Source organism: Danio rerio, chromosome 1 (assembly GCF_052040795.2).
Source record: "Danio rerio strain M-AB ecotype USA chromosome 1, GRCz13ab, whole genome shotgun sequence".
Classification (NCBI taxonomy): domain Eukaryota; kingdom Metazoa; phylum Chordata; class Actinopteri; order Cypriniformes; family Danionidae; genus Danio; species Danio rerio.
The window spans coordinates 60,380,745-60,408,100 of record NC_141021.1 but is presented as its reverse complement, the minus strand read 5'-3'; the positions used below and the strand labels follow the sequence as shown (position 1 = coordinate 60,408,100).

At 39.1% G+C, this 27,356-nt stretch overlaps 3 protein-coding genes and 1 long non-coding RNA gene across 5 annotated transcripts in view; 1 reads left to right on the top strand and 3 right to left on the bottom strand.

Annotated features, from left to right (window-relative positions):
* The window catches only part of LOC148679747 (uncharacterized), an 80,354-nt gene that overhangs the window by 13,625 nt on the left and 39,373 nt on the right, over positions 1–27,356 (top strand). The window lies entirely within an intron of this gene.
* LOC147847099 (uncharacterized) lies at positions 65–11,473 on the bottom strand. Its single transcript, XM_087238360.1, has 13 exons — positions 11,300–11,473; positions 10,818–11,135; positions 9,724–10,056; positions 7,008–7,148; positions 6,834–6,929; positions 6,605–6,651; positions 6,187–6,489; positions 3,682–4,024; positions 3,275–3,589; positions 2,899–3,192; positions 2,510–2,824; positions 2,123–2,428; positions 65–2,045 (listed from the first exon to the last, which is right to left on the bottom strand). Exons 1-13 carry the CDS (start codon positions 11,337–11,339, stop codon positions 1,693–1,695), a joined length of 3,204 nt encoding a protein of 1,067 aa, XP_087094486.1. The 5' UTR covers positions 11,340–11,473; the 3' UTR covers positions 65–1,692.
* LOC147847098 (CMRF35-like molecule 5) lies at positions 13,265–17,126 on the bottom strand. The gene is made up of 4 exons (XM_087238258.1): positions 16,675–17,126; positions 16,211–16,528; positions 15,681–15,998; positions 13,265–14,067 (listed from the first exon to the last, which is right to left on the bottom strand). Exons 1-4 carry the CDS (start codon positions 16,712–16,714, stop codon positions 13,937–13,939), a joined length of 807 nt encoding a protein of 268 aa, XP_087094384.1. The 5' UTR covers positions 16,715–17,126; the 3' UTR covers positions 13,265–13,936.
* On the bottom strand, positions 19,470–26,572 carry LOC141375245 (uncharacterized). 2 transcript variants are annotated; one of them, XM_087238157.1, is made up of 8 exons: positions 26,432–26,572; positions 25,921–26,256; positions 23,816–24,130; positions 22,335–22,526; positions 20,853–20,948; positions 20,291–20,328; positions 19,994–20,186; positions 19,590–19,851 (listed from the first exon to the last, which is right to left on the bottom strand). In XM_087238157.1, exons 1-8 carry the CDS (start codon positions 26,469–26,471, stop codon positions 19,721–19,723), a joined length of 1,341 nt encoding a protein of 446 aa, XP_087094283.1. In that variant the 5' UTR covers positions 26,472–26,572; the 3' UTR covers positions 19,590–19,720. The 2 variants fall into 2 exon arrangements, with proteins under 2 accessions (XP_087094282.1, XP_087094283.1); XM_087238156.1 differs by having other exon boundaries at positions 19,470–20,186; positions 23,816–24,133.

Sequence of the window (27,356 nt, the reverse complement as noted above, 5' to 3'; positions counted from 1 at the left end):
ACACATTCACACCTGCTAATGCTCAGAAACAAAGTTGTGAGTTTCCATAACTGAAGCCTGAGGTTTGCTTAGTGATTCACAGTGAATATTAACTAAATACTGCATTTCTACTGCATTCAGTGACTACACTAGTAATAAAGTTAAAGAACTATTTAAAGGAATACTCTGAAAACCTTAACACATCAATCAGATCTTTAAGACCACATTAACTAGAAATTCACATAGTTCATTCAAAGCAGGGTGAATCAGCTTTCAGCCACTATGCCCCTCGCTGCTGGAATCAGCTTCCAGAAATGATCAGATGTGCTCCAACATTCGGCACATTCACATCAAGACTGAACACACATCTGTTCAGCTGTGCCTTGAAGGATTCGGATTTCTGCTTTCCAATTCGTCTCATCATGGACCACCGTTTATCCTTTTCATCATCCTGTTTCTCAGTATTTAACTGTGAATTGATTTTAACTAATGAATAAGTTAAAACTGCTTACTGTAAGAATGTTCTGTGTCCTTGTTTCTCTTTTTGCCTGTCTATTTTAACTTTGTTTTCAGGAGACACACAGACCAGGTCATAGGTCATGGAGACCTCTCTCTCTCTCTCTGTCTGTTCCTATGACTAGAGGTCCAATACAGAGGATAAGAAGACAGCTGTTTTATTGTCCTGGTATATTGCCTATAATTTTATAGCTGTTTGATTGATCTGTTTTTGAGTATAATTAATAGTAATGTAATTCCTTTTTTGTGTGGAGACAGACTGTGTGTAGCCAAGATATTGCAGCAGACTGTTGATGGAAACAGTCTTGAACCAGCCTGATAACACAGCTGAACGTACAAGAAACATCCTTGAGTCTTAAACACAGATGGTCGTTTGTGTCTATTGTGTTCCTGGTTTAGCTTTTTACAGGTTGGAGATCAGCTCCTAATAACTTAGGGCGACCTCACCTCTAGGCATCAGGTCGCCATCCATATCTGGATACAAATACAAGGCTTTCTTTGACGCACGCATTAAGGCCATCCATGTCTGGAAGTAGATACTATGTTTCTTTGACGCGTGTATTTAGAATTGTCTATTTCTGTTGTAACCAATGAGAACTGTTTACCTGGATCCCACCCTTTCTGGACTTGTGTAAAGAGTATAATTGTTCGATTGTTGAAACTGTAAGCAGAGCGGCCTAGGAACTCATTGAGAGTGTTGAAGCTGGCTTCTGCGAATGAAACTGCAAACTATCTTGAGTAAACTTGATTTATTTATTTAAATCTCTGACTCCGGCTCTTCTTCATCTACCAGACTGGTCATTCTTTGGGTTAAACTGTAAACTATCCCTAGAGCCTTTACTGAATGAGCACTGTGCTGCGTCCGACAGATCGCACTATCATGTTTTTCTTTTCTTTTTCATTCTTTTATAACCTGTTTAACACATTTTAACCTGTTTTTAATAATTAATTTTTTTCTTATACTTGTCTTTTCTTATTCTTGTTTATGTAAAGCACTTTGAATTGCAACTGTTTATGAAAGGTGCTATAGAAATAAACTTGCCTTGCCTATAGCGCATGTGTTTGGACTGTGGGGGAAACCGGAACACCCGGGGAAACCCAAACCAGCACGGGGAGAACATGCAAACTCCACATATAAATGCCAACTGACCCAGCCGAGGCTCAAACCAGCAACCTTCTTGCTGTGAGGCAACAGTGCTAAGCACTGAAGCACTTTGCCACCCTAAACAGCACCATAGTATGTGTATATAGGTTACAGAAAATCGAAGACCTACCTATTTTAACCGTGAGGTTGACTTTAGTGATGAGGTGAGCTCCACACCAGTAAACCCCAGAGTCGTCTGCTCTCAGATCAGTGATGTTGACAGTAAAGACTCCAGCAGACGCTTCATCACTGATAGAGAATCGAGCATCTCTGATGGTCTCCAGTGAATCTCCATCCTTCACACACGCGGAGGCTTCATGTGCTCTGCAGAAGCTTTTCTGATCTCCATCATGATGTCTGCACTGGATGGACACGTCGTCTCCTTCATACTTAGTCAAGCTCAGCTCTGGAAATGAGCAGAAACGCAAGAACATCAGTGGACAGGCCTAGTTTTCCACATTCAGACGTGTGAAGCTTCCTCACCCTGCTTGATGATGACCATCAGATGAGTGTAAAGATAATTCAGCTCTCTGTCTAATGTCACTGCGCACCAGTATTTCCCAGCATCCTCTGCTGTCAGTCCAGTGATGGTCCCGGTGAAGACGCTTGCTGTGACGTCTTCATGCAGAGTCAGTCTCTCTTTCTCTTCTCTCACAGTCTCATCCAGAGGACGTGTGTCTCTAGTGGAGCACTTCCCCTTACAGAGAGACTTTGACTTTGATTGATAGATTGAATCATAAGGGCAGAAGATCTGAGCAGATTCTCCTTCACGTCTCACTACTGGAGACACTGCACACAAACACACACATTTAACACACAGATGATGGTGAACAGACTGTATTCACTCCAGAATCATCTGAATGGACTCACTGATGACGCTGAGCTGGATTTTAGTGGTCAGGGAGATGAAGGTCAGATGTGTGTCTCTGGTTTCTGCTCCACACCAGTAAACTCCAGCATCTCTGACACTCACATTACTGATGCTCACTGTGAAAACTCTCTCTTTATTACCCACAGATCCTGCAGGAGTCAGTTGTGGATCTTCAGATGCTCTCATTATCTGGCAGCTCTTATGATCATCCTCTTTGCAGAAATGAACTTTCTGTTCATCTGGGATTTGACAGCTGATCTTCACTTCTCCACCAAGCTGAACAGATTCATTCATGACTTCTTGATATTTTCCATCTGTTTATCAAGATAATAGAAAGTCAGAAGAAATATTTTATGTACTCAAGTTAAAGTATCTGCTGTTTCCTCACCGTGTCTGACTTTGAGCTGAAGTTGAGTGAATCTCTCAGTATATTCAGAGTCCTTCACTCCACACCTGTATGTTCCTGCATCTGCAGCTTTCAGCTCTCTAAAAAACACCATCAAGACTCCTGCTCTGGTGTCCTCATCTACAGAAACATCTCCATTCTTCCTCCATTCCCCTGAACATCCAGCTGATGATTCTTTACAGATGTATCTGGTCTTGGTTTGGTGTTGAGGATGTTCACACTTGATCATCAGAGCAGCTCCTGCGAAGCTGCTGACTATAGACATGCCCAATTTGGCTGCCAATATATAACATATCAGACTAAATCAACATAGAAACACAAAATATTGCTTTATTTTTGGATTATTTGCTCTACTCACCCATAATGTGCAGATAAACAGTACCAATAATGGACGAGTATCTGCTGATTGAAACTCCGCATAAATAAACTCCTCCATCATCTGGTTTCACGGTAGAAATTCTCACATTGAAGAAGTTATTACGTCTGTCATCAGAAATACTGAATCTTTCTTTATTTCTTGTGCCAGTGGAGTGTATCACCTCTTCAATTAAGTTTTGTCTCTCTTTGAATAACACTTTAGCATCATAAATATGATTCCGGGAATAATCGCAACTGAAGACAGCAGTTTCTCCACTATTCACTTTCACTTTCTTTGACAGCGCACAGCATGAATCTGTCATTTACATTTACAAAAACAAAAATGTTAATACCTGTCAAAATGAGCCGTTCTTAAAGAGTAGCATCACACACATATAAATTGCTTACCTTCTTTAACATTCACACTTATATCAATATACCACTTGTCAAGAACCCTAACTCTGTATTTTCCAGCATCTTGTGATTTCAGATCCCTGATGAAGATCACGAGGTTTCCATGTGTGTTGCAAAATAAAGTGAACCTTCCTTCAGCAGTCCATTTACTATGTTTCTTGTAGTCTATTATGGTTCTCCATGGGTTGTGTTTAACCATGTATTTAGCAGACTCACTGAACCAGAGTTTCCCAGAATCCAGGATCAGGCTTCCTCCAGAGTATCCAGTGACTGAAAGAGAAAAGCTCTGACCTGAGATCAGGTAGGAAGTAAAGAAGACGAGGAAGATCTTCATTATTCACTTGAGTTCTGCAGCTGTGTGGATCTGTTCACAGGATGTTACTGTCCTTTATGCTTTTGAAACCTTGCACTGAAGGGTGGGTTTTACTTCCGAAAGCCTATGACATCAGACTTCCTTCAATTGAGCATTGTGAAAGAGCTCCATCTAGCTGAAGTTACTAGTTCTATCATTCTTCTTCAATCATTGTGTCTTGTTTTCACAAAGATTCTTTGGATACTGCAATGAATGCAAGAACTTCACAGGTTTTATGCTTGTACTGTATTTAAATAATGAATTAAAAGACAAGATAAAGATAGAGGGTAAAAACCAGCAGAGTAAACACTTGCGGATGTGAAGATTAAAATGCTCGAGAGAACCACCCTCATGACAAAGCCTGAAACTCATCACTGAATTAGTTGTCTTATTTTTGACAATTGTTATTTTAACATTGAAGTGTATTGATATTAATGTGTATTAATTGTTTATTGGCAATCAGTAACTGCTATTTGGCTGACTGAGACTAACCAGATCCATATTAGCACCTGGCATTATCATCCAGCCCAGATAACAGATTGATAATAGATGGATAGAGAAATCCATCCATTATCATCCTCATATTTAAGTCCTCCTTCATCAACTTCATCAGCTTCTACATACTAATTTTGGTTTCATAGTGCCTAAACTGGCTAGTCGTGCCCCTGGGTGAAAGTAGAAACATATATCGGTTGGTTAATTAAAAGCTTTGCCTTTTGGCTCAGCTCTTTGTGCACCACAACAGACCGATACATCAACTGCAGTCTGTCCACCAATCTCACATTGTATCCTTCCCTCATTTATGAACAAAACCTAAATATACTTGAACTCCTCCACCTGGGACAAGTGCTCTCCTGCAACCTGAGGATGGGAAGGCACTTTTTTCCAATCAAGCAACATAGCCTTACACTTGGAGCTGAAGGTCTTGAAGGTCCGGGTCCAAGGAAATCATCAACTGCATCATCCCCTAATCAGACTCAGGCTGCACCTGTAACAGAGGCCAGCTAGTGAAGTGAGGTGCAGGTAAACCTCACTCCTCTTGACTTCTAAAGGTGCTCTAGCGACAGACGCTAGAGGCCATGGTCTTTAGCCTCCTTGTTAGAGCAACCGACTCCTATGCGGGAAGTTGCTGATCCTAGCTCAGAGAGGATTGGGTGGTGTAGGACACCTAAGCCTTATGATAAAGGATAACCTTGCCAGAGTCCAACATGCACTAAGAACAAGCCAGGCTTGCTAGTGGCAATGCAAAATAAGGCCTTGAACAAACAGGACAGAGGATAACCCTTAAATGAGTGCCTCAGACCCCTTACTCCTAGAGCTGATTTGACCCTAGGCTGAACAATCTGATAAAGATATTTGGAACCTATCTTGTGGTCCCCTTTCTACAAAGGGGAGGCACAACCTTAGGTGTCTAGTCCAGAGTCATTGCCCCTGACCTCCATACAATGTTACAAAGACATGTGAGCCAAAACAGCCGCACCATTTCCAGAAACCTGAGGTACTCAGTGTGGATCTAATCCACCCTGATGTCTTCCACGGTGGAGCTTGCAGACTCCCTCAATAACTTTAGCTTGTGTCATGGCTTAGTCAGCCTCTTGGTCCTTCACCTCTAATTCTTCTGTGAAAGAGAGTGTCGGAGAGATTGAGAAGACCCACAAAGTATTTTTAAACCATCTGACAACATCAACAATCTAAGTCAATAATCTCAACATCAATTCCTGGAGGGCCGCAGCTCTGCATAGCTTAGCTCCGACCACCTCAAACTCACACCTGCTTAATAGTCTCTAGTAGTCTTGAACACCTTGATTGGTTGATCAGCTGTGTTTTATTAGGGTTGGAGCAAAACTGCAGGGCTGCGGTCCTCCAGGAATACAGTTTGAGACCTATGATCTAAGTCAACGGCAAGAAATGCAAGCGGCTAAGCATGTTGTTTAAAGTTTATATTCTGCTTAAATATACAGCTCTACAACTTTTAATATTAGCACTTTTTACATGAAACTAACAATAAAAAGGTTCCTCATAAATATTTTAAGTGTAATCTGAAGAACAAACACTACACTGTAAGTTAAGACACCCCAAAACACCCAAACTTAATGCCAGAGACAAGGTGAAATAGCATCCCTCAGTTCACTCAAGTCTTTTTAAGCAGTGAGATGATGATTGACAGCAGCATATTCACAACACTCCTGATGATTCCTCAAACTGATGCTGTCAGGACAGTCTGGTTTCTTGTGGAAATTCACCACTGAGTAATGTGCATCTTCAGCAGACGAGATGCAGATCTGAGAGTCACCAGAGGCTTCCTGAACGTTGGAGTAAATACAGAAATCAGAGGGGTTTGTGGGTAATTGAGCAGTGGCGTAAACAGTGCTAGAAGACTCAGAGGGGCTTCTGGGTAATTGCTTGTGAGTGTCTTTAATCTCCTTGTAATCACAACCAATATTAGAAACCTGAGAAGAAACAGAGAAATTATTTAAAGCTCTGATGATCTTCAGGATGGAAAACAATACACTTAATTCTCATTATGATCAGAAATAAAGGTTTCCTGCAGTGACAGTAACTCACCGCTTCAGTATTTCCATGTGCAGTCTGAGATGTGGAGTCACCACCTGCTGAAAACAAGTCTTTAATGACAGTATATCTCATTTCAACACTGATCTGTTGTGTGTAATGAAGTATCTGCATGTTCCTCATGTCTAGTTGCAGCCTTTAGGTGGCGATATAATCTAATCTTAGTTGTAAACTCTGTGAACAGAGAGTTTCTGCATCTGTAGGAGAGAAGCAGGAGGTTTACCTTTAGTCTGGTGCTTCTTATAAAGAAACAGTAGTAAGAGAGCAGCGATGATCAGAAGCAGAAGAACCAGAACCAGAGGGATGATCAGAGAAGAGTCTGGAAACAGGAGATTTAATAATCAGAACCACTTTGAGCCAAATATCAGATGCATGATTTTATTCAGCACTTGAGTACCTGTTATGGTGTTGAACTGTGATGTGATGATAGACTTCTCTGAAACAGTTGTGCTCAGTGGAGTTTGTAATGTTGAAATGTATGAAGATGATGATGGTGATGATGATGATGATAGTGATGAAGATGTAGTTTTTGAAGCATCTAGAACAAATACACAGAAAAACTAAAAAGAAAGTCACAAGTGCTTGTGAGACTTAGGAACCTGTAAATAAGCACATACAGTTGAAGGCAAAACTGTTGGTTTGAATTCATTAGTTATGCAAAAGAGTTTTGAGAGGCCCCACAAAAGAAAAAGTGAAAAAAGACCGGACAAGGATGAACGGAGTAGGAGGAGTGGGGATTTGGGCTGGTGAAGGTGAAATTGACATTAACGTGATCTTTGAAGACCCAGACCGGTTGGGGGGACTCTGTCACCCCCTCTCTTGGAACCCCCCCTACCACTACACACACACACACACACACACACATCTTACTACAACTCTAATGACAGCACAAACTATTTTACTAGCTATTGTACAAGATAGGCAACGCGGTGGTACAGTGGGTGGCAGGTTCGCCTCACTGCAAGAAGGTCAGCTTGCATGTTCTCCCTGTGTTCGCGTGGGTTTCCTCCGGGTGCTCTGGTTTCTCCAACAAGTCCAAAGACATGCGGTACAGGTGAATTGGGTAAGCTAAAATTGTTTGTAGTGTATGAGTGTGAATGAGAGTGTGTCAATGTTTCCCAGTGATGGGTTGCAGGTGGGGGGGCATCCACTGGGTGAAACATGTGCTGTGGCGACCCTAGATTAATAAAGGGACTAAGACAAAAATGAATGAATTTTCAAAGATACTAGTTTTCAGCTTAAAGCGTAATTAAAAGGGATGACCAGAATGATTTGGTTAACTTGGCAAGTTTGTTAACATTGTCTCCTGACTCAAGTATTGTAATAATACTGTATCATGTGATTCCCACCTATATAAAATACCCCATAAATAAAAATGAGCTCATCCTTTATTCTGCCTCATGTTGGTTTGAATCTTTCTGGGTTTCTTGCGTCTGTTGAACACAAAAGAAGATTTTTTTTGAAGAAGAATTCTGGATTTAAGCATCCAGCATTCTTCAAATTATCTCTCCTTGTGTTCAACTGAAGTCTAAGTAAGTACATGATGACAAAATCTAGATTTTTGGGTAAATTGTCGGTAAACTTAAGTAACACTGTGTGCACATAAACACACTGATGCTGAAACACTGCAGAAACCTCAAATCACCACAAAATCTGTCACAATGCGTCCTGTTCCTCTATTCACACTGCTGTAGACATGCTCAACAAAACTACAACTAGATATTTCATAAACTGTTGATCTAGACCAGTGTTTCTCAATCCTGCACTTGAAGGCAAACCTACATACACTTTCAAGCTCTCCCTCATCAAACACACCTGCATCAACTCATCAGAACATTCCAAAAGCTGGAGTTGTGGGTCAGAATAGGGAGACATCCAAAATATGTACTGTTGGTGTGCCTCCAGGAACAGGCTGGGGAAACACTGCTCTAGAGCCAAAACATTGATCTATAACAGTATTTCCAAATGGGACCCCTAGTGGTTCACAATGGAATAGCAGCTAAGGTTTAAATCATAAAAAAATGAAAATTCATTCATTCATTCATTTTCTTTTCTGCTTAGTCCCTTTATTAATCAGAGATTGCCACAAGCGGAACGAACCGCCAACATATCCAGCATAAGTTTTACACAGCGAATAGCCTTCCAGCTGCAACCCATCACTTAGAAACACCCATTCACACACATACACTACTGACAATTTAGCTTACCCAATTCCCCTATAGCGCATGTGTTTGGACTGTGGGGGAAGCCCACGCCAACAGAGGGAGAACATGCAAACTCCACACAGAGATACCAACTGACCCAGCCAAGGCTCAAACCAGCAATCTTTTTTTGCTATGAGGCGACAGCACTACCCACTGCGCCACTGCGCCGCCCATAAAAATACATCCTTTAAAAAATATTTTATTTATTGACCAGCATGCGAACACAAACTAATATCAGAGAGTTGTGAATATGCTAATGTGTCTTTAAATTGCCAAATAAGTAACTAAATACTTTTTTGCTTAACAAAAAAACATTTGTAAATCCCTGATTAAGAACAGCCATCTGCCAAACAGAGAAGTCAAAGAAAGAAGATACGAGAATAAAAAAGGAAGTGGTGAAGTCAAAAACACGGCACACTTCTACTCTAAAGATATTCCTGCATGTTAATATATAAGAATAGCTTAGTTCTTTGCTCAAACTTTGCACAATCAATCAGCATAATATACTGTGAAGCACACAGAGATCTGATATGATTAAAGGATTGTTTCACTTCCAGAATGTACTGTCATCCAACATGTTTATTTCTGTCTTCAGTTGATTGATGAAGGTTATAGTTTGGACCTTGTGTGAATATCTACCCATCATTTACCCAGGTAATACTCTTGTTTCTCGGCTAGGATGATTAAGCGCTCTTTGAAGCTACACTGAAACTGCATTTTGCAGGTTCAAACTTGTAAGCTCTATTGAAGTCTACTATATTAAAGAAAGGAAAAATCTTATTGTCTTTATGACTGAAGAAAGACATGAACATCTTCAATGACAAGCAGCTGCTGGAGATTCAGATCAACAGTTAAAGCAGATCTTCAGCACTTCTAGTGCAAATGCAGGAATGACTGAAAGCGGCTCACCGTCTGTGATGACCAGATCAAACTCAGAGAAGAAGCTGTAGTCTTCAGAGTGTCTGACTATAATCCTGTATTCTCCAGAATCCTGGACATTCAGCTCTCTGATAAACACATGTAAGAGACCTGCAGATCTGTCATCATGAATGGAGAATCGACCGCTGTCCTTTTCTGCTGGTCTGCTGATGCTGATTAGAGTTTCACACTGATATTCTCCAATTTTACAGACAGACTTCTCACGACTCTTGTGTTGTTTCTCATATGTGTAGTCTATAGTGATGTTTCCTCCTGAATGTCTTCTCACTGTCCCAACATTAGTGTTGACCTGATTTCTGAACTCTGTTGAACACAAACTCATATATAAGCATTTAGGGAATAAACTAATTGAAGCCATTTTTGATTTAATCAATGGCTGCGTCTGAAACCGCATATTTCCATACTATATAGTATGCTAAAATCAGTATGCGAGCCGAGTAGTATGTCTGAATTCATAGAATTCGAAAATCAGTATGCGAGAAGTACCCGGATGACTTACTACTTCCGGCAAGATTCTGAAGTGCTCATCACATGCACGCTGCGCTATCCCATGATGCTCTGTAAGAGAATTCATAAATGGAAGTGAGGCGACGCAACTGACTCAAGTAGTTCACGTGACCTTGACAAAATGGCGGATATAGTACGTCAGAATTCCATTCATACTTCTCAGATTCATACTGTATAGAACGCACTTTTCTAACGGCCGAGTAGTACTTTTAAATTCAAATGCAGTACCTGCTGAGTAGTAGGCGGTTTCAGACGCAGCCAATGACAAATTCCGCATGTCATTCCTTCACTAAGACTCTCGGGAGCATTCAATGTATAGAGGATTTGTACATTCATAACTTGTGAACACATATCTGCAGTTTAGTCTTGGCATCATTATTGAATTCAAGATTTTTACACAAGTGTCCTTATTAATAAATTACTATTTTATATTAAAAATATCAATATCCATATGCATTTAGAGCTGTCATTTTATGAGTTATTTATAACACTTCTAGTCAGTGTTGAGTTTGGTGATGTTGTGGATCTTCATCAGTTTGAGACTCTCAGTTACTCACCTGTTATGACCTTCAGATTCACTTTAGTGTCATGATCAGGTCCAAATATTTTAATTCCACAGTAATACATGCCAGAATCCTGTTTTCTCAGATTTCTGATGGTCACAGTGAAAACTGCTGCTCTTGTGTCATCAAACAGAGAGAATCTTCCAGACCTAATCCACTGATGTTTCATTTCAGTCCTGATTTGGTCTGTGCACTCTGGCCACTCTCCTCTACAAAAATACTTTGCATTTGTCTCATATTCTTCATCATATTTGCATCTGATGGTGACTCCGCCTCCTGAATATCCCGTCACACTGATGGAGCTCAACACACCTACAACAAAACAACATCAAATAAAACACTATTACATTAATTTAAATGCATCTCTAATAGTCGTTTCACCATATTAGTTTACTATAAAGCCATTTGCTCAGTTTAATCTGTGTTTTGTTCTTCAGTGGTGTGATTGCTGGATCAGGATGTGATCAGACTCTTACCAGGAATCATGAGCAGAGTGAAAGTCCAGATGATCTTCATTCTTCTCTCTTATTCACTGATCTTCTGTTAGTAGATTCAGCTCTTCTCAAACTCTCATCTTCAGATCAGCTTTGACTCTTTCTTTTCTGGTTGAACATGAAGAGTAGAATTTGACAGAGAGACGCCCATTTCCTCTGAGAGTGACATAGAGAGAACAAAAAAGAGGAACTGTACTAATTCTTCAGACAGACTCTCAGAAGAGACACAGAAGTATGAAGGCTGTACATGTTAATACTGCACTTAGGCTTGAAGGAGCCCATGATGAAGTCTGGAGGCCGTGAACACAATTTAATCAAAAGAGACCCAAAGCAGAAACCTGTTCATGAGGTCCAGACCCACTACTGACAGCCCTGCATGCAGATAAACTCATGAATACCTTATTTCACAGAGGTTTTCCACAGAAGCATTGCACTTTCCATAGGCTCAGTTTAATGTTTTTCTAAATTCAGAATATTTGATGTTTCTAACTAATTAAAGTGTGTTGACCAGTTTCTTTTGTCTGTCCCTCCCTCTGAACATCAGGATTTCTCCATCATTGGATGCTTTTAAATCTAATTTAAATACTTTTTTACTTCCTTGTCTTTAAGTGGCGCATGCATGTTATTTCTTACCTGTATTTTAGTATTACTTTATATATATATATATATACACAGCCGGTAGCTAGCTTTCTGCAACTCTCACATGGTCGCCCATTGAAGCTAAACAGGGCTGAGCCTGGTCAGTACCTGGATGGGAGACCATATGATCAAAATGGCCTCTGTCATGTCATCCAGGTGGATGCTGCACACTGGGGGTGGATGAAGAGATTCCCCCATTCTGTGAAGCACTTTGAGTGCCCAGAAAAGCGCTATATATATATATATATATATATATATATATATATATATATATATATATATATATATATATATATATATATATATATATTTCCTTTACCTATATTTTAAAATATCTATTTTTATTATTTTATTCTATTGTAAAGCACTTTGGATCAACTTAGATTGTGTAAAATTGTGCTTTATAAATAAAGTTTGTCTTGCCTAATATGTTTTTTTTTTTTTCAGCTCGTCACATTTATTTGCCAGATGATGATGGAGGTCAAACACCAGTGATTCTCATTGTAGCTGTAAACGCATACCTGCCAACCCACCTGTTTTTACAGAGATTCTCCTGTATTTCACCATTCTATAATGCTGTCATCCTGTTTAAACTTTTCCCCATATTTCTTCCATGTTAAGTTTTCTGTTAAAGGTAGCATCAACATCAACAAAGAGCTGATCCTCACTATGCACATAGCACCTCCAAACCACCAGGGGGCGCCATTGCTTTACTTTATGATATAATGACCAGAGCTGTTCTAGAGATTTGGACTTACGTTTTTTTTGTTTTTGTTTTTTACTTTAATGATTATATTGAATATTCATATTTATGCATTTTCTTTTAAAGTCATGCATCGTCTCCCGACACTTTGAGATGGGAGTATGCTTGTAAATGTGCAGTGCTGAAGAATTGAGCACACTCACCATTAAATGTGCTGATCCACTGATATACTGTATTTTGAGGGGTATTATTGTTTATTTGTGACCTCATTTTTATTTTTTGCAATATTAATAGCCCACTCTGAAAAGAGCACTTACTATGTCTATTTTAGTAGTAAATAAGTTAGTAAATCAATATTTATTGATACGTTGAGATTTGACTATAAATTATGGATGGATTATTAGATCAATCTAAAGTCAACTCAACACTGGTTGGAGCAGTTTGAGACAGGACTGACTGATTATTGGGAAACAGCAGCAGTGTTGAAAACTAGTTTGAAAATGGTATTTTGTTTGCTTTTGATGCCTTTAATGCATTAGAAATACACTTCACTGTCAAATCTAAAAAAAATGTTGTACTTTTAAGTACATCTAGACTCTGGAGGGTTAATAAAAGCCGTCATTTTATTTATAATTTGCTTTTTCACATTCAATCTCGATTCAGAACAGATTTACAGAATAGTCATGTTCACAGCTAAAGACTTAAATACAAAACTGACAAGCCACAGACAACAAAACAACAACAACAACAGCAAAAGGAAAATGCTAAATCATCAAATCAAACAAGCAAAACAGGAAACTGATATTTCAGCCAATACATTTAATATGCATTCATTCATTTTCTTCCCTTTATCCCTTTATTAATCTGGGATGGCCACAGCGGAATGAACCTTCATTTTATCCAGCATATGTTTTATGCAGCGGATGCCCTCCCAGCTGCAACCCATCACTAGGAAACAGCCATACACACTCAATCACAAACACACACACACACAAACACTACGACCAATTTAGCTTACCCATTTCATCAATACCACATCTGTTTGTACTTGTGGGGGAAACCCACGCGACCACGGGGAGAACATGCAAACTCCACACAGAAATGGTAACTGAACCAGCCGAGGCTCGAACCAGTGACCTTCTTGCTATGAGGTGAACGTGCTACCCACTGTGGCACCCATTGCCCACACTTTAAATATATGTCCTATTTACATCATGTGTGTCATTTGGTGCTCAGTGTCCGTTTGGGCCCTGAAAACTGAACATCTTTAATATGAATCATTTCCTAACACACATTCTCTGCAGTGGAGATTGAACCACTGATGAAGATGATGGTGATGAAGATGAGGATGGTGAAGATGAAGATGGTGAACATGAAGATGGTGAAGATGAAGTTGTGTCTGAAACATCTGTATATAAAATAGCAAAACAATCAATTCACACAGAGAACTTGATGCCAACCTGGTTACTGAGAGGGCTATCTTTCACACATCCATTACCCAGAATTCAAGTTTGTGTATGCATAGTGAAAAAAAAAAAAAAAGTTGTGAGCTGTTTGTGTGAGTTTTCAGAACTGAAGCCTGTGGTTTCACAGTGAATATTGAAATAGAGTTACTGGAGGACAATCTTTAACTGAAACAAACAACTCACAGCGGTACTAAAAACTGTATTACTGCTGCATTGAAATAAACTTAAAGAACTGTAGTGATAATCCAGATGACCTCACCATACCTGTTAACATTGGGATGTGAAAATAAGGGATATGGCCATCATAATAAACCACCCCCCCAGCACCCACCTCCCCAAATCTGTTCAATTGGAGCCGTTTCATTGTAAATAAACAGTTAAATGGTCAGTAATATGTTTTATTATTATTATTTACAAAATAAAAAAAATAGTATACATTATCAGCAAAAAAAAAAAAAAAATAGCAAACAGTTCAGCTTATTACAAAAACCGCTATTAAAATGAAATATAATCAAAAAAAAATTAAAAGAAATTAAAAAATAAAAAAATAAAAAAAATTAAATGAAATATAATCAAGTAATCAAATCTCATTAGCCGTTTCTTCACTGTACAACTTACACATTCTGATTAAAGAGCAACAAATGAATCTCTCATTTATTTAGATTTTCGTTAGATTACATTAAATAACAGAGGTGTCACTTTTAAAATGCACACATCTAACCTTATAATAAAAGCATTCAATTCGATTGCTTTCCTAATTTTTTATGTCCATTTAGGACGAAATTAATTGTTTGAAAAAAAAAAAAACACTAAGATCAACATCTTTAGATGTTATTATTATGTATGTTTATGTGTCTGTTTAAACACGCACTCAAAACCCAGACTTTCGTTACGCTTCAAAACGTGTGTACAGAATTCATTTGGGAAGCAGCGTCTACTTAATCACTATGGAGCATGTCAGCTCACAGTCATGCACCGCTATATGACTGTTTTAAGGATTGCATATCTATATGAAGGAGCGACGGCACCTCTAATGAAAAGGAAAGGGAATCCTGCCGTTTTTATAATTATTTCAAAGTGTTTTCATGCCTAAACAAAGTGAAACCCAAGAACATACTCAGATTTAAAAGCAAGGAGCGGCCCCTGGTGGTTTGGCGGTATGGGTTGCGTATAGGGAGGATCGGCTGTTTAATGTTTATTTGCCACCCTTCAGAGAAAGACTGAAATATGAGAGAAATACGGAAAAATAATTTTACGGGATAATAGTGGGATAGAACTGTAAAATACGGGAGAATCCCGGGAAAAATATGAGGGTTGACAGGTATGGACCACACCAATGCTGAAAACCAAACACTTCAGAAAAACCAAGTGATGACAAAGTGTCAAACTAAACTCACACACTGCTTAGCTTATTTATGTACAGCCAAGATAGTCCCCAAAGCAGGGGTCACCAAACTAGACTGACAGCAAGCAGCTGTTAGAGATTCAGATCAACAGTTAAAGCAGATCTTCAGCACTTCTAGTGCAAATGCAGGAATGACTGAAAGCGGCTCACCGTCTGTGACGACCAGCTCAAACTCAGAGAAGAAGCTGTAGTCTTCAGAAGCTCTGACTATAATCCTATAGTCTCCAGAATCCTGGATTTTCAGCTCTCTGATAAACACACGCAAGAGATCTGCAGATCTGTCATCATGAACGGAGAATTGGCCCCTGTGTTTCCATTCTGCTGATCCATTAATGCTGATTAGAGCAAAACAACTATGATTTGCAGATTGACAGACATATTTCTGATGGTTCTTGTGTTGTTTGCCATATATGTAATCTATAGTGACGTTTCCTCTTGAGTATCCGCTCACTGTTCTCATTTTTGGACCTGTTGAGTACAAACAGATAAGTACTAACAGTATGCTCAATTAACTTGAGTTAACTTGAATCAATTAGTATCTGTTCACTTTGCTCCACCATTTGAGAATGAATCTTAAATTAGGAGACAAAGAGAGTATGTGTTTGTCTGCTGTCCTTTTATGAGTTACATTTGAGTTTGGTGATGTTGTGGATTATTGTGAGATTGAGGCTGTTGCTCACCTGCTATGACCTTCAGATTCACTCCAGTGCTAAGATCATATCCATATACTTCAGTTCCACAGTAGTAAATGTCAGAGTCCTGTTCTCTCAGATCTTTGATGGTCACAATTAAATGTGCTTCTTTGGTGTTGTCATACAGAGAGAATCTTCCAGATTTTATCCACTTATCTTGAGTCGCAGTCTTAATTTGGTCTGTGCACCCTGACCACTCTCCCTTACAAAAATACTTCACATACGTTTCATATCCTTTATCATATTTGCATGTGATGGTGACTCCACCTTTTGAATATCCTGTCACACTGATGGAGCTCAACACACCTACAACAAATCAACATGTCAATGCATGACTGCTAAAGCAAGACTCATTTACAAGTCCTTTTAAAAATCACATTTGTTCATAGTTTAATCTGTGTTTGGTTCTTCAGTGGTGTGATTGTTAGATCAGGATGTGATCAGACTCTTACCAGGAATCATGAGCAGAGTGAAAGTCCAGATGATCTTCATTCTTCTCTCTTATTCACTGATCTTCTGTTATTAGTAGATTCAGCTCTTCTCAAGCTTCCCTGTTTAGATTAGCTTTGACTTTATTTCCTGATTGAATCTAAATGTGAGAAACGCTCACTTCCTCTTAGAAAGAGAGAGATAGAGAGAGAGATTGAAAAAGGAGGTGTCACATTCAACCACATATATAGCAAAATGACTGAATCAATGTTTCCCAGAATCTACCAGAAAGCTATGTCTAGAATATCCAGTGATGCAAATACATAACCAACATAGGTGGATTGTTTTCATTGCTCCATCTGTGCATCTATAATCAACTGCTAGTGCAAGGGCAGGTCATGTGGACAGTACACTCAACAAGGAACCCTAGGCCTTCTTCTACCAAGACACTTAATCTAAGTCCCAAGTTGTTCCCTGGCAAGCCATGAAATCAAACATCCAGTGTGCTCTTTTTCTTTTTCTGGGGCCTCCTCTTGGTGGGACAAGTCTAGAACACCTCCGTACGTAGGCTTCCAGGAGGCATTCGAAAAAAGATGCATGAGCCACCTCAACTGAAGCAGTGACTCTACTCTGAGCTTCTTATCCTATCTTTAAGGATATGCCCTGCAAAGGAAGCACATTTCTGCGGCTTGTTTTTGGCATCTTGTCCTTTTGGTCATGACCCAAATCTCACGACCAACGTGAGAGTAAGAGCATAGACTGACCTGGCCGGTAAATCAAAAGCTTTTCCTTTCAGCTCAGCTCCTTCTTTACCACTTGAGATTGGTACATTGAGCAAATTACAGCATCATTGGACTGATCCGTTTCATGAACAAAGCCCTAAGGTACTTGAACTCCTCTATCTAAGAAAAACACTCTTTTCCAACCTGGAAATGCAAAGAAACCTTTTTCCAGTTGAGTACAATGGCCCTAAATCAAGTGTGCCGCAAGCCTGCGTTTGAGTGAAGGTCCCGGCCGTTAGATCTCTCCCTGGGGGCTGGCTGCAGTACAAGTCATAAAGCCCGCCTCCTCCGTGTTAAAGAAGGAGACTTGAGCCCAAATAAAAATATTTATTACACTTGTAATAAAATGTCCGGAAAGATGGTTCTGGTGGATTAAGGCACTGGTTATTGTGCTGAAATAGGTGCAGATCTTCATTTTTGTAAACAGTTTGTTTTTAGCAGTAATTTATTGCTGGGCGTGTCATCGTGATTGACAGCTGTGATTGACAGTTTCTCAAAGCGCGGCGTCTGAGCTTCGGCAGGAGACTGAAGTAGACTGAAATGTTATTATTCGATTTCTGTGTTATTTTACCATGACAAAATGAGTTCAGCAGTAAACTACAGTTTCTGACATACATGATCTGGTGGAACACTGTTTCTTCGCTAAGGTCAGGGCTTTTTCGGGCTTTATTAGTTTGCTGATACACGCCTAACCACCCAGATAGCAAAATACACTCGGGCCAGTTCCGGCTAGATTCTCGCCTGACGGAGACTGACTTACCCCTCAGAGCACAGACTGACTACCTCTGCTGGACCTACTTCGGATGCCTGGACTCACTGCTCGATTCTAGCCCCAGTCAATCGAGCCAGATGCGAGCCGGTGCTGCCGCATGCGAGCCGGAATCAGCCTGCGACGCCGCTAGTAGGTTATATTGAATATATAAAACCCCCATATTTGTTAACGTTATTACATCCATCTGTGTTTATATGACAGCAAACGCATGCTGAGCAGTTCGGGGGGCGTAGTTGATTTTACATAAAGCGTTTGGTTGGAAGCTCGACTCCGCTCATTTTCGCGGCTCCTCCTCTGGCTCCATCAGACAGTCCTTCTGCGCATGTCAAGGCTCCAATTTCAGCAGTCTTTTGCGACAGTTTGTGCCCATCAAGCAGGCGTTTTGCCCTCAAGGCGTTCAATGGGAAAAGGGACTGTCACGTCGTCCATATTTTTTACAGTCATTGCTCCAAATATAGCGGTGGTGATTCTCATCCCCGAACTTGCTCCAATGCATGCTGAAGGTCCATATCTGATGGCCGGTGGTCCCTGAATCAAATTCCCTCCAGACTCTGCCTAGAAATTATTTCCATAAAAATGATGAACAGAACAAAGTGCAGTCCTACTGGAGTCATTCACAAGTCTGACTTATTCCCAGCAATGCAAATTAAACCCCTGCTCTGGTTGTACAGGGACCATTTACACTGCACCTTGTACCACATGCACTCAGAGTGTCCCCCACAGAATGAACTACAAAGTCGAATGCCTTCTCCAGGTCCATGAAGCACATGTGGACTGGTTAGGTGAACTTTTACAAACCCTTGATCACCCTAGAAAGAGTATAGAGCCAGCCCAGTGTTGCACAGCCCAGCTGAAAACAGAATTGGTTCTCCTGAATCTGAGGTTTTATTATTGACTAGATTTGCTGCCCCAGTACCTTGTCAGAATTTTCTGGTAAGACTAAGAAATGTGATCCCCCTATATTTGGAACCATCCCCATTCATACAAAGAGGATGCACCGCCTCGGTTGCCCAGTCCAGATGCATTGCCCCCTTCCTCCACACAATATTACAGAGGCATGTCAGCCAAGACAGCACCACCACATCCAGAAAATTGAGGTATACAGTGCGGATCTCATCTACTTCAATGCCTTTGTCCTTTACCTCTGATTCCTCAATAAAAAAGAGTGTCTGAGGGATTGAGAAGGTCCCTCAAATCATTCCATCCATCTGACAACACCCCCAAATAAAAGTCATCAGCAAGAAATCGAAGTGCTCTAGTGCGTAGTTTGAAATCAAAGAACAACTTTATATTAAGCTTCAACATACAGCTTTGTTTCACACCTTTTTCACCAGAAATATTTGCACTTTTATTACATGAAACCAGCAATAAAAAATGTTTTTTTTTTTATAATTTAAGTGTCATCTAAAGAACCTCCTAAATGCAACATTACATAATTAACACAAGAATACTAAACATGCAAGCTTAATGCCAGAAACAAAATTTTAAAAGACCTCTCAGTTCATTCAAGTCTCCTCAAGCAGTGAGTTGATGATTGACAGCAGCATATTCACTGCACTCCTGATGAGTCCTCAAACTGACACTGTCAGGACTCTCAGCAGACAAGTTGCAGATCTGAGAGTCACCAGAGGCTTCCTTAACTGTAAAGACAGGAATCAGAGGGGTTTGTGGGTAATTAAGCAGTGGCGTAAACAGTGCTAGAAGAGTCAGAGGGGTTTGTGGGTAACTGAGGAGTGGCATAAACAGTGGTAGAAGACTCAGAGAGGTTTGTGGGTAATTGAGCAGTGGCGTAAACAGTGCTAGAAGAGTCAGATGGGTTTGTGGGTAACTGAGCAGTGGCGTAAACAGTGCTAGAGAAGTCAGATGGGTTTGTGGGTAATTCAGCAGTGGCATAAACAGTGCTAGCAGACTCAGAGGGATTTGTGGGTAATTGTTTGTGAGTGTCTTTAATTTCCTCATAATCACAAGCAGTGTGAGAAACCTGAGGAGAAACAGAGACATGATTTAGAGCTCTGATGATCTTCATGGTGAAAGGCTTTACTATTATTAATAGAATAAACATTTTATAGATTAGCAGTAACTGACCACTGCAGTGTTCCCTGGTCCAGTTTGAGAATCATCGCCTGCCAAAAACAAGTCTTGAATTAATGTCATTTCATCAAATTTCCACACTGATTTCTGTTTTCACTGATACTTCTGTTGACACATGTCTTATTGCACTCTTTGCAGCCTCTTTATAAATGGAGAGTTTACAAATCGGGCTGCACGATGACGCAGTGGGTAGCACATTCGCCTCACAGCAAGATAGTCACTGGTTCGAGCCTCCGCTGGGTCAGTTGGTGTTTCTGTGGGGAGTTTGCATGTTCTCCTCGTGTTGGCGTGGGTTTCCTCCGGGTGCTCCGGTCCAAACACATGTGCTATAGGGGAATAGGGTAGGCTAAATTGTCCGTAGTGTATGTATGTGAATGAGTGTGTATGGATGTTTCCCAGTGATAATTTGCAGCTGGAAGGGCATCAGTTGCGTAAAACATATGCTGGATAAGCAGGTGGTTCATTCTGCTGTGACAACCCCAGATTAATAAAGGGACTAATCTGAAGGAAAATGAATGAATGAGTTTACAAATCTGTAGGTTTTCAGGAGTTTTACCTTTGGTCTGGTGCTTTTTGTAGAGAAACAGTAATAAGAGAGCAGCGATGATTAGAAGCAGAAGAACCAGAACCAGAGGGATGATCAGAGAAGAGCCTGGAAACATAGAATATTCCATTACCCTATCAATCAATGTGATCAATCAATTTTAGACCAGATTAAAGGCATACTAGTAATTGTAATATGATTATTTTCACAATATTAATTCACAAATGTGATCAGTATATCACACAATATCACATACAAAATTTTACTTTAAGGTCTAATGTACTTCAAAGCATGTTTTCCAGAGGCTTTTAAAAATTATTTTAATTGTAGCACCACATTTTAAAAAAGAATTGCACTGAAAAAGCACTGTAAGAGCTCCACCATCTAGCAACTGGAGTGCCCCAGGGCTGTGTTCTTGGACCGCTTCTTTTCTCGATTTACATGGCATAATTGGGATTGTCTTTCAGAAACATGGCTTTTCCTAGCATTGTTACAATATACTGATTACACCCATCTCTAAACTACCTGACAAAAGTCTTGTCATTGATCCCAGTTGTAAGGGCAACAAATAATAATTTGACTTCTAGTTGATCATTTGGAAAAGTGGCAGAAGGCCAATTTTTTTTACGACAAATCATCTGTTGAACTGCCCAATCATCAAAAAATACTACAGAAGACCTGCTAGAACCAGCATGGAGCCAAGATTCTCACAGAAATCAATCAAGTTTGATAAAGGAGAAATCATGGTTTGAGGTTACATTCAGTATGGCGTGCAAGAGATCTGCAACATCAACAGCCTGAGGTATCAAGACATTTGTGCTGCCCATTGCATTACAAATTACAGGAGAGGGACAATTCTCCCGCAGGATAGCGCTCCTCATACTTCAGCGTCCACATCAAAGCTTCTAAAAGCAAAGAAGGTCAAGCTGCTTCAGGATTGGCCAGCCCAGTCACTAGACATAAACATTATTTAGCATGCCTGGGGTAAGATGAAGGAGTAGGCATTGAAAATGAATCCAAATAATCTTGATGAACTCTGGGAGTCCTGCAAGAACACTTTTCTTTGCCATTCCAGATGACTTTATTAATAAGAGTTGTATGTATGGATGCAGTCCTCCAAGCTCATGATGGAGTCAGACACAATATTCATTCTGTCTCCACTGCAGCAGGACTTTATATTCTATACTGGACATTATTTCTGTTTCATGGACAAGACTTTTGTCTAAGCAGAGTCAGACCTTACTGTCCTAATGAAATCAGTCAAAAATAAAGCATGATCATATTTTATTGTGCTCAAATAAGCATAATCTAGATGCCTTTGCCTTTCATATAAGCCAAATCTGATACCAAATGACCAACTAGAAGTCAAGTTATTATTTGTTGTGCCTAAAATTTGCATAGGCAACAATACTTTTGACATATAGTCTAGTATTCCAGCTCAATTACCAAATGCTACACCTATTAATCTTAAGTTGGTATTTCACACAAGTTCACCTGCTGATGTGTTTGGAGATGTTGGTATTAGAGCATATGGAGAAGTTTTGCAAGATGAACACAGTGAAGTTTTGGCTGATGAGGAAGAAGAATCAGATGTTGATGGTGAGGAGGGGGAGGGTGATGGTGAAGATGAAGAGGATTTGGATAGAGACGATGATGATGTTGTTGGTGGTGATGACGAAGGTGTTTCTGCAACATTTGTAAATACAGCAATTAAACAATGTTAATTTAAAGCATAGGTCTCAAAATTCCTGAAGGGGCGCTCCAACCCTAACCAAATACGGCTGATCCAACTAATCAAGCGCTGCTTCCGAAATCGCATACTTCCATACTATATAGTATGCTAAAATCAGTATGCGAGCCGGGTAGTATGTCCACATTCAAAGAATTACGAGAAGTACCCGGATGACCATGCACGCTGTGCTATGCCATGATGGCCTGCGAGAGAATTCATCAATGGGAGTGAAGTGAAGCAACTGACGCAGGTAGATCAAGTGATCATGACAAAATGGCGGATGTAGTACGTCTGAATACCATTCATACTTTTCACATTCATACTGTATAGAATGTACTTTTCTAGCGGCCGAGGAGTACACTTAAATTCAAATGCAGTACCTACTGAGTAGTAGGTGGTTTTGTTAAGGAGTTAAGGAGTAGTCTTGAACACCTTGATTAGTTGGATCAGGTGAGTCTGATTAGGGTTGGAACAAAACTGTGCAGCGCTGCAGCCCTCCAGGAATTTTAACACCTATGTTCTAAAGCAGGGGTGTCCAAACTCGGTCCTGGAGGGCCGGTGTCCTGCAGATTTTAGCTCCAACTCGCCTCGACAGACCTGCAGGGATGTTTCTAGAAAGCCTAGTAAGAGCTTGATTAGGTGGCTCAAGTGTGTCTGATTGGGGTTGGAACTAAACTGTAGACTGACCCTCCGGAACCGAGTTTGGACACCCCTGTTCTAAAGGATGTTTTTCTTTCCTCTCACACACAAAACTTGACAAGACTTTTCTTATTGTAAAGTGTTATTGGCGTCATTCGCACAGTTTTCTGGAGCTTAGCAAAAAAGTTGTGAGCTGTTAGTGTGAGTTTGCAGAACTCAAGCCTGTGGTTTCTAAGTGAACAATAAAGCCGTTACTGGAAGATCCTCTTTAACTGCAGCTTCTGAACTGAAAAAAGCAACTCACAGCACCACTAAATACTGCATTTCTGCTGCATTAAAAACACCACACTAGAAATACGCATACTTTATACATATAAGCCAAGATACCATAGTCTCTAGAGAATGACAAATGATGCTTCCTCTTTTCATTTATGCTTTGTAGATTGCTTTGTCAAACACACAGTACTCAAAAAATAACCTGGAGCTGATAGACTGATGCTCTTCTGACAGCAAGCAGCTGTTGGAGATTCAGATCAACAGTTAAAGCAGATCTTCAGCACGTCTAGCACATCAACAAATGCAGGAATGACTGAAGGCGGCTCACCGTCTGTGATGACCAGCTCAATCTCAGAGAAGAAGCTGTAGTCTTCAGAAACTCTGACTGTAATCCTGTATCCTCCAGAATCCTGGATATTCAGCTCTCTGATAAACACACGTAAGAGACCTGCAGATCTGTCATCATGAATGGAGAATCGGCCGCTGTCTTCCGATTCTGCTGATCCATTAATGCTTATCAGAGTAATACATTTATATATTCCTTTACAGAAAGATTTCTGATGGTTCCTGTGTTGTATCTCATAGCTGTAGTTTATATTGATGTTTCCTCCTGAATATCCTCTTATTTTCCCAATTTGTGAACCTGCTGGACAGATTTCTACATTTAAATCTCCATAAACACAAATGTGGTCACTTCACTATTTAGGAGTCATCCCTTTAATTGCACTTCCACAAACAATTTTACATTTATGTCTGTGCAGTCTTGTCTTGGAAAAAAAAAAAACACGTTATATATATATATATATATATATATATATATATATATATATATATATATTTTTTTTTTTTTTTTTTTTTTAAAGTAAGATTTGGCTAAATTGTTAAATTTATGATGGAGAGGCATGGAGACAAAAGTTAGTCCAAAAGCAGCTTAATTGAATGGTCAGGCAGGGAGCGAAAAATAGCATTAACGACATCAGAGATAATCCAACACCATAATCCATAAAGCAGGCAAAGTATCAAAACATGGTAATAACAGTCTGCTTACGAATGGACTGCAACAGCTAGACAAGACTCAGCAATTGATGTGTGAAAGCAAGGTGTTTAAATATCCCATGTAACCAATAATGATGAGCTTCAGCTGTGTGTGTCTGTCAGTGTCCAGATTACTATCAGCTGTGGCACATCGGAGTTATAGTTCAGCAAGAGACAGGAGGTAATCTCAAGGCAACACCACTGGGGATCACAACAATACAAATATATATATATATATATATATATATATATATATATATATATATATATATATATATATATATATATATATATATACAGATAAAGTCAGAATTATTAGCCCCCCTTTCATTTTTTTTTTTTTAATATTTCTCAAATTATGTTTAAAAAAGCAATGAAGTTTTCACAGTATGTCTGATAATATTTTTTCTCCTGGAGAAAGTCTTATTTATTTTATTTTGGCTAGAATAAAAGCAGTTTGAATTTTTTCTAAACCATTTTAAGGACTAAATTATTAGCCCCTAATAATTAAGCTATATTTCTATAGTCTACAGAACAAACCATCGTTATACAATAACTTGCCTACTTACCCTAACCTGCCTTGATTAACTTAGTTAAGCCTGTCACTTTAATTTTTATAGAAGTGTCTTGAAAAATATCTAGTAAAATATTATTGACTGTCATCATGGCAAAGGGAAAATAAATATATATATATATAGTTGAAGTCAGAATTATTCGCCCCCTGTTTATTTTTTTCAGCTATATATATATATATATATATATATATATATATATATATATATATATATATATATATATATATATATATATAATATATATATATATATATATATATATATATATATATATATATATATATATATATATATACAGTATATTGAGTTAATAACCTCACAAGTGCTCTCTTTATTTTTTCATCACATCTGCTGTTTTGTGCAACAAATACTGCATATCATACCATCATATCATATCGTCAATATCAACCATCGATGCTGCCTTGTATATTGATTCAAAGTATTTTCATAGATTGTTTGATCATGAATTCATTTTGAATTGCTAGTGATACTCATTCATAGTGATCATTCATTTTGACTCTGCTGGTGTTGTAGAGTGTGTTACAGGGTAAATATAACATGTGGATGGTGAAGTAAAGTATTGCTTGTTAACCTCTTGCTTCCTTAAACCTTTCATTCTGTTCTCCTTTTTCTTACACATACATACTGTACTGTATATTCACTATTATTTACAAAACAGCATCCATTAAATGTGGCTTACTGACTATATTAACTGTGGGCTAAAGTGTTACTATTAAATATGTGTAAAGTACAGTGATGTCAGTCAGTGTTGAGTTTGGTGATGTTGTGGATCTTCATCAGTTTGAGGCTCTCAGTTACTGACCTGTTATGACCTTCAGATTCACTTCAGTGTACTGATCTATTCCTGATGTATCAACTGCACACTGATAAATCTCAGAATCCTGTTTTGTCAGATTTCTGATGGTCACAGTGAAGACTGCTGCTGCTGTGTCGTCATACAGAGAAAATCTATCCTTCTGAATCCATTTGCTATTAATCTCAGTCTTGATGAGATCATAGCACCACTGAATTGGAAAAATGGCTGGTTTCTTTCCTTTACAAAAATACTTTGCATTTGTCTCATAGACTCTATCATAATTGCATGTAATCATGACTCCACCTCCTAAATATCCCATCACACTGATGGAGCCCAACACACCTACAACAAAACAACATCTTAATAAATCTGTATTTATACCATATATATACATTAAGTGCCTCTAAAGGTAGTTTTTACTATATTAGTTCATGATAAAGTCATCTGGTCATATTTAATCTGTGTTGTGGTTCTTCAGTGGTGTGATTGTTGGATCAGGATGTGATCAGACTCTTACCAGGAATCATGAGCAGAGTGAAAGTCCAGATGTTCTTCATTCTTCTCTCTTATTCACTGATCTTCTGTCATTAGTAGATTCAGCTCTTCTCAAACTCTCCTGTTCAGATCAGCTTTGACTCTTTCCTTCCTGGTTGAACATGAAGAGAAGAGCGTGACAGAGAGACACCCATTTCCTCAGAGAGAGAGATTAATAAAGAGGAACTGAAACTAAACACAGTGACATCTAATGGACAAACATGTAAATCGCATATATGTCATAAGTAATGTTTCTAAGCCTCACATTTCCTATGAATGATTAGTTTACAGACTGAATAAAAGGATCTTTTCAGTTATTACATATCATACGTGTAGTCATATTAATAAAACTTTTTTTGTTTGTTTACCGAACATGTATCCATGTTTGAATAACTTTTACTCCCTCAGATGAGCCTTCAGTCTCTTCTCCTCATCAAGAGACATACAAAACTCTGCATATCAAAACAAAAGACAGACAGAAATACAGAAATGGATAATAAATCAAGTGTGAACTTTCACATTTGGTCAGTTAGCAGGAAAATGTATTCAAAGCAATGAACAAAAGTGTTACTAATACAAGTTTCTGGCATTGTTAGAAAAACAAAAGCAAGAATAAGAAGGGATTAAAGAAACATATAAGAAGCAGATGTTTTTTTTTTTTTTTTTTCATGATAGTCAAATGCTAAAAGTCAGGGGGAAGTATTTAGCAGCCCAGGATTTCAGCAGTTTGTATGTGATTGCGAATATTTTTCCACCAGTGAGGAACAGTGAACGACAAGGTTCTGGAAAGTGATTTAAAGTCTTTCTGTGATGAAACGGTGCTCACTTACAGACTGGAGGCTCCTGGAAGGGATGTGAAGAAGTGAAATGGCAGAGTCTGTGGCTGTTCAGAATATAAGCATCAACAT

Coding starts and splice junctions, on each gene's coding strand:
- LOC147847099 (XM_087238360.1), bottom strand. CDS start 11,339: ATGAAGATCATCTGGACTTTCACTCTGCTCATGATTCCTG. Junction 7,149..9,723: donor TGATCTGGTCATCACAGACG/GTGAGCCGCTTT, acceptor TATTTGTTCTAG/ATGCTTCAAAAACTACATCT. Junction 6,652..6,833: donor TAAGAAGCACCAGACTAAAG/GTAAACCTCCTG, acceptor ACTTGTTTTCAG/CAGGTGGTGACTCCACATCT.
- LOC147847098 (XM_087238258.1), bottom strand. CDS start 16,714: ATGAAGATCATCTGGACTTTCACTCTGCTCATGATTCCTG. Junction 16,529..16,674: donor CACTCTGCTCATGATTCCTG/GTAAGAGTCTGA, acceptor GATTTGTTGTAG/GTGTGTTGAGCTCCATCAGT. Junction 14,068..15,680: donor TGAGCTGGTCGTCACAGACG/GTGAGCCGCTTT, acceptor TTTTATATACAG/ATGTTTCAGACACAACTTCA.
- LOC141375245 (XM_087238157.1), bottom strand. CDS start 26,471: ATGAAGAACATCTGGACTTTCACTCTGCTCATGATTCCTG. Junction 20,949..22,334: donor ATCTCCAAACACATCAGCAG/GTGAACTTGTGT, acceptor CTATGTTTCCAG/GCTCTTCTCTGATCATCCCT. Junction 20,187..20,290: donor GACCAGGGAACACTGCAGTG/GTCAGTTACTGC, acceptor GTTTCTCCTCAG/GTTTCTCACACTGCTTGTGA.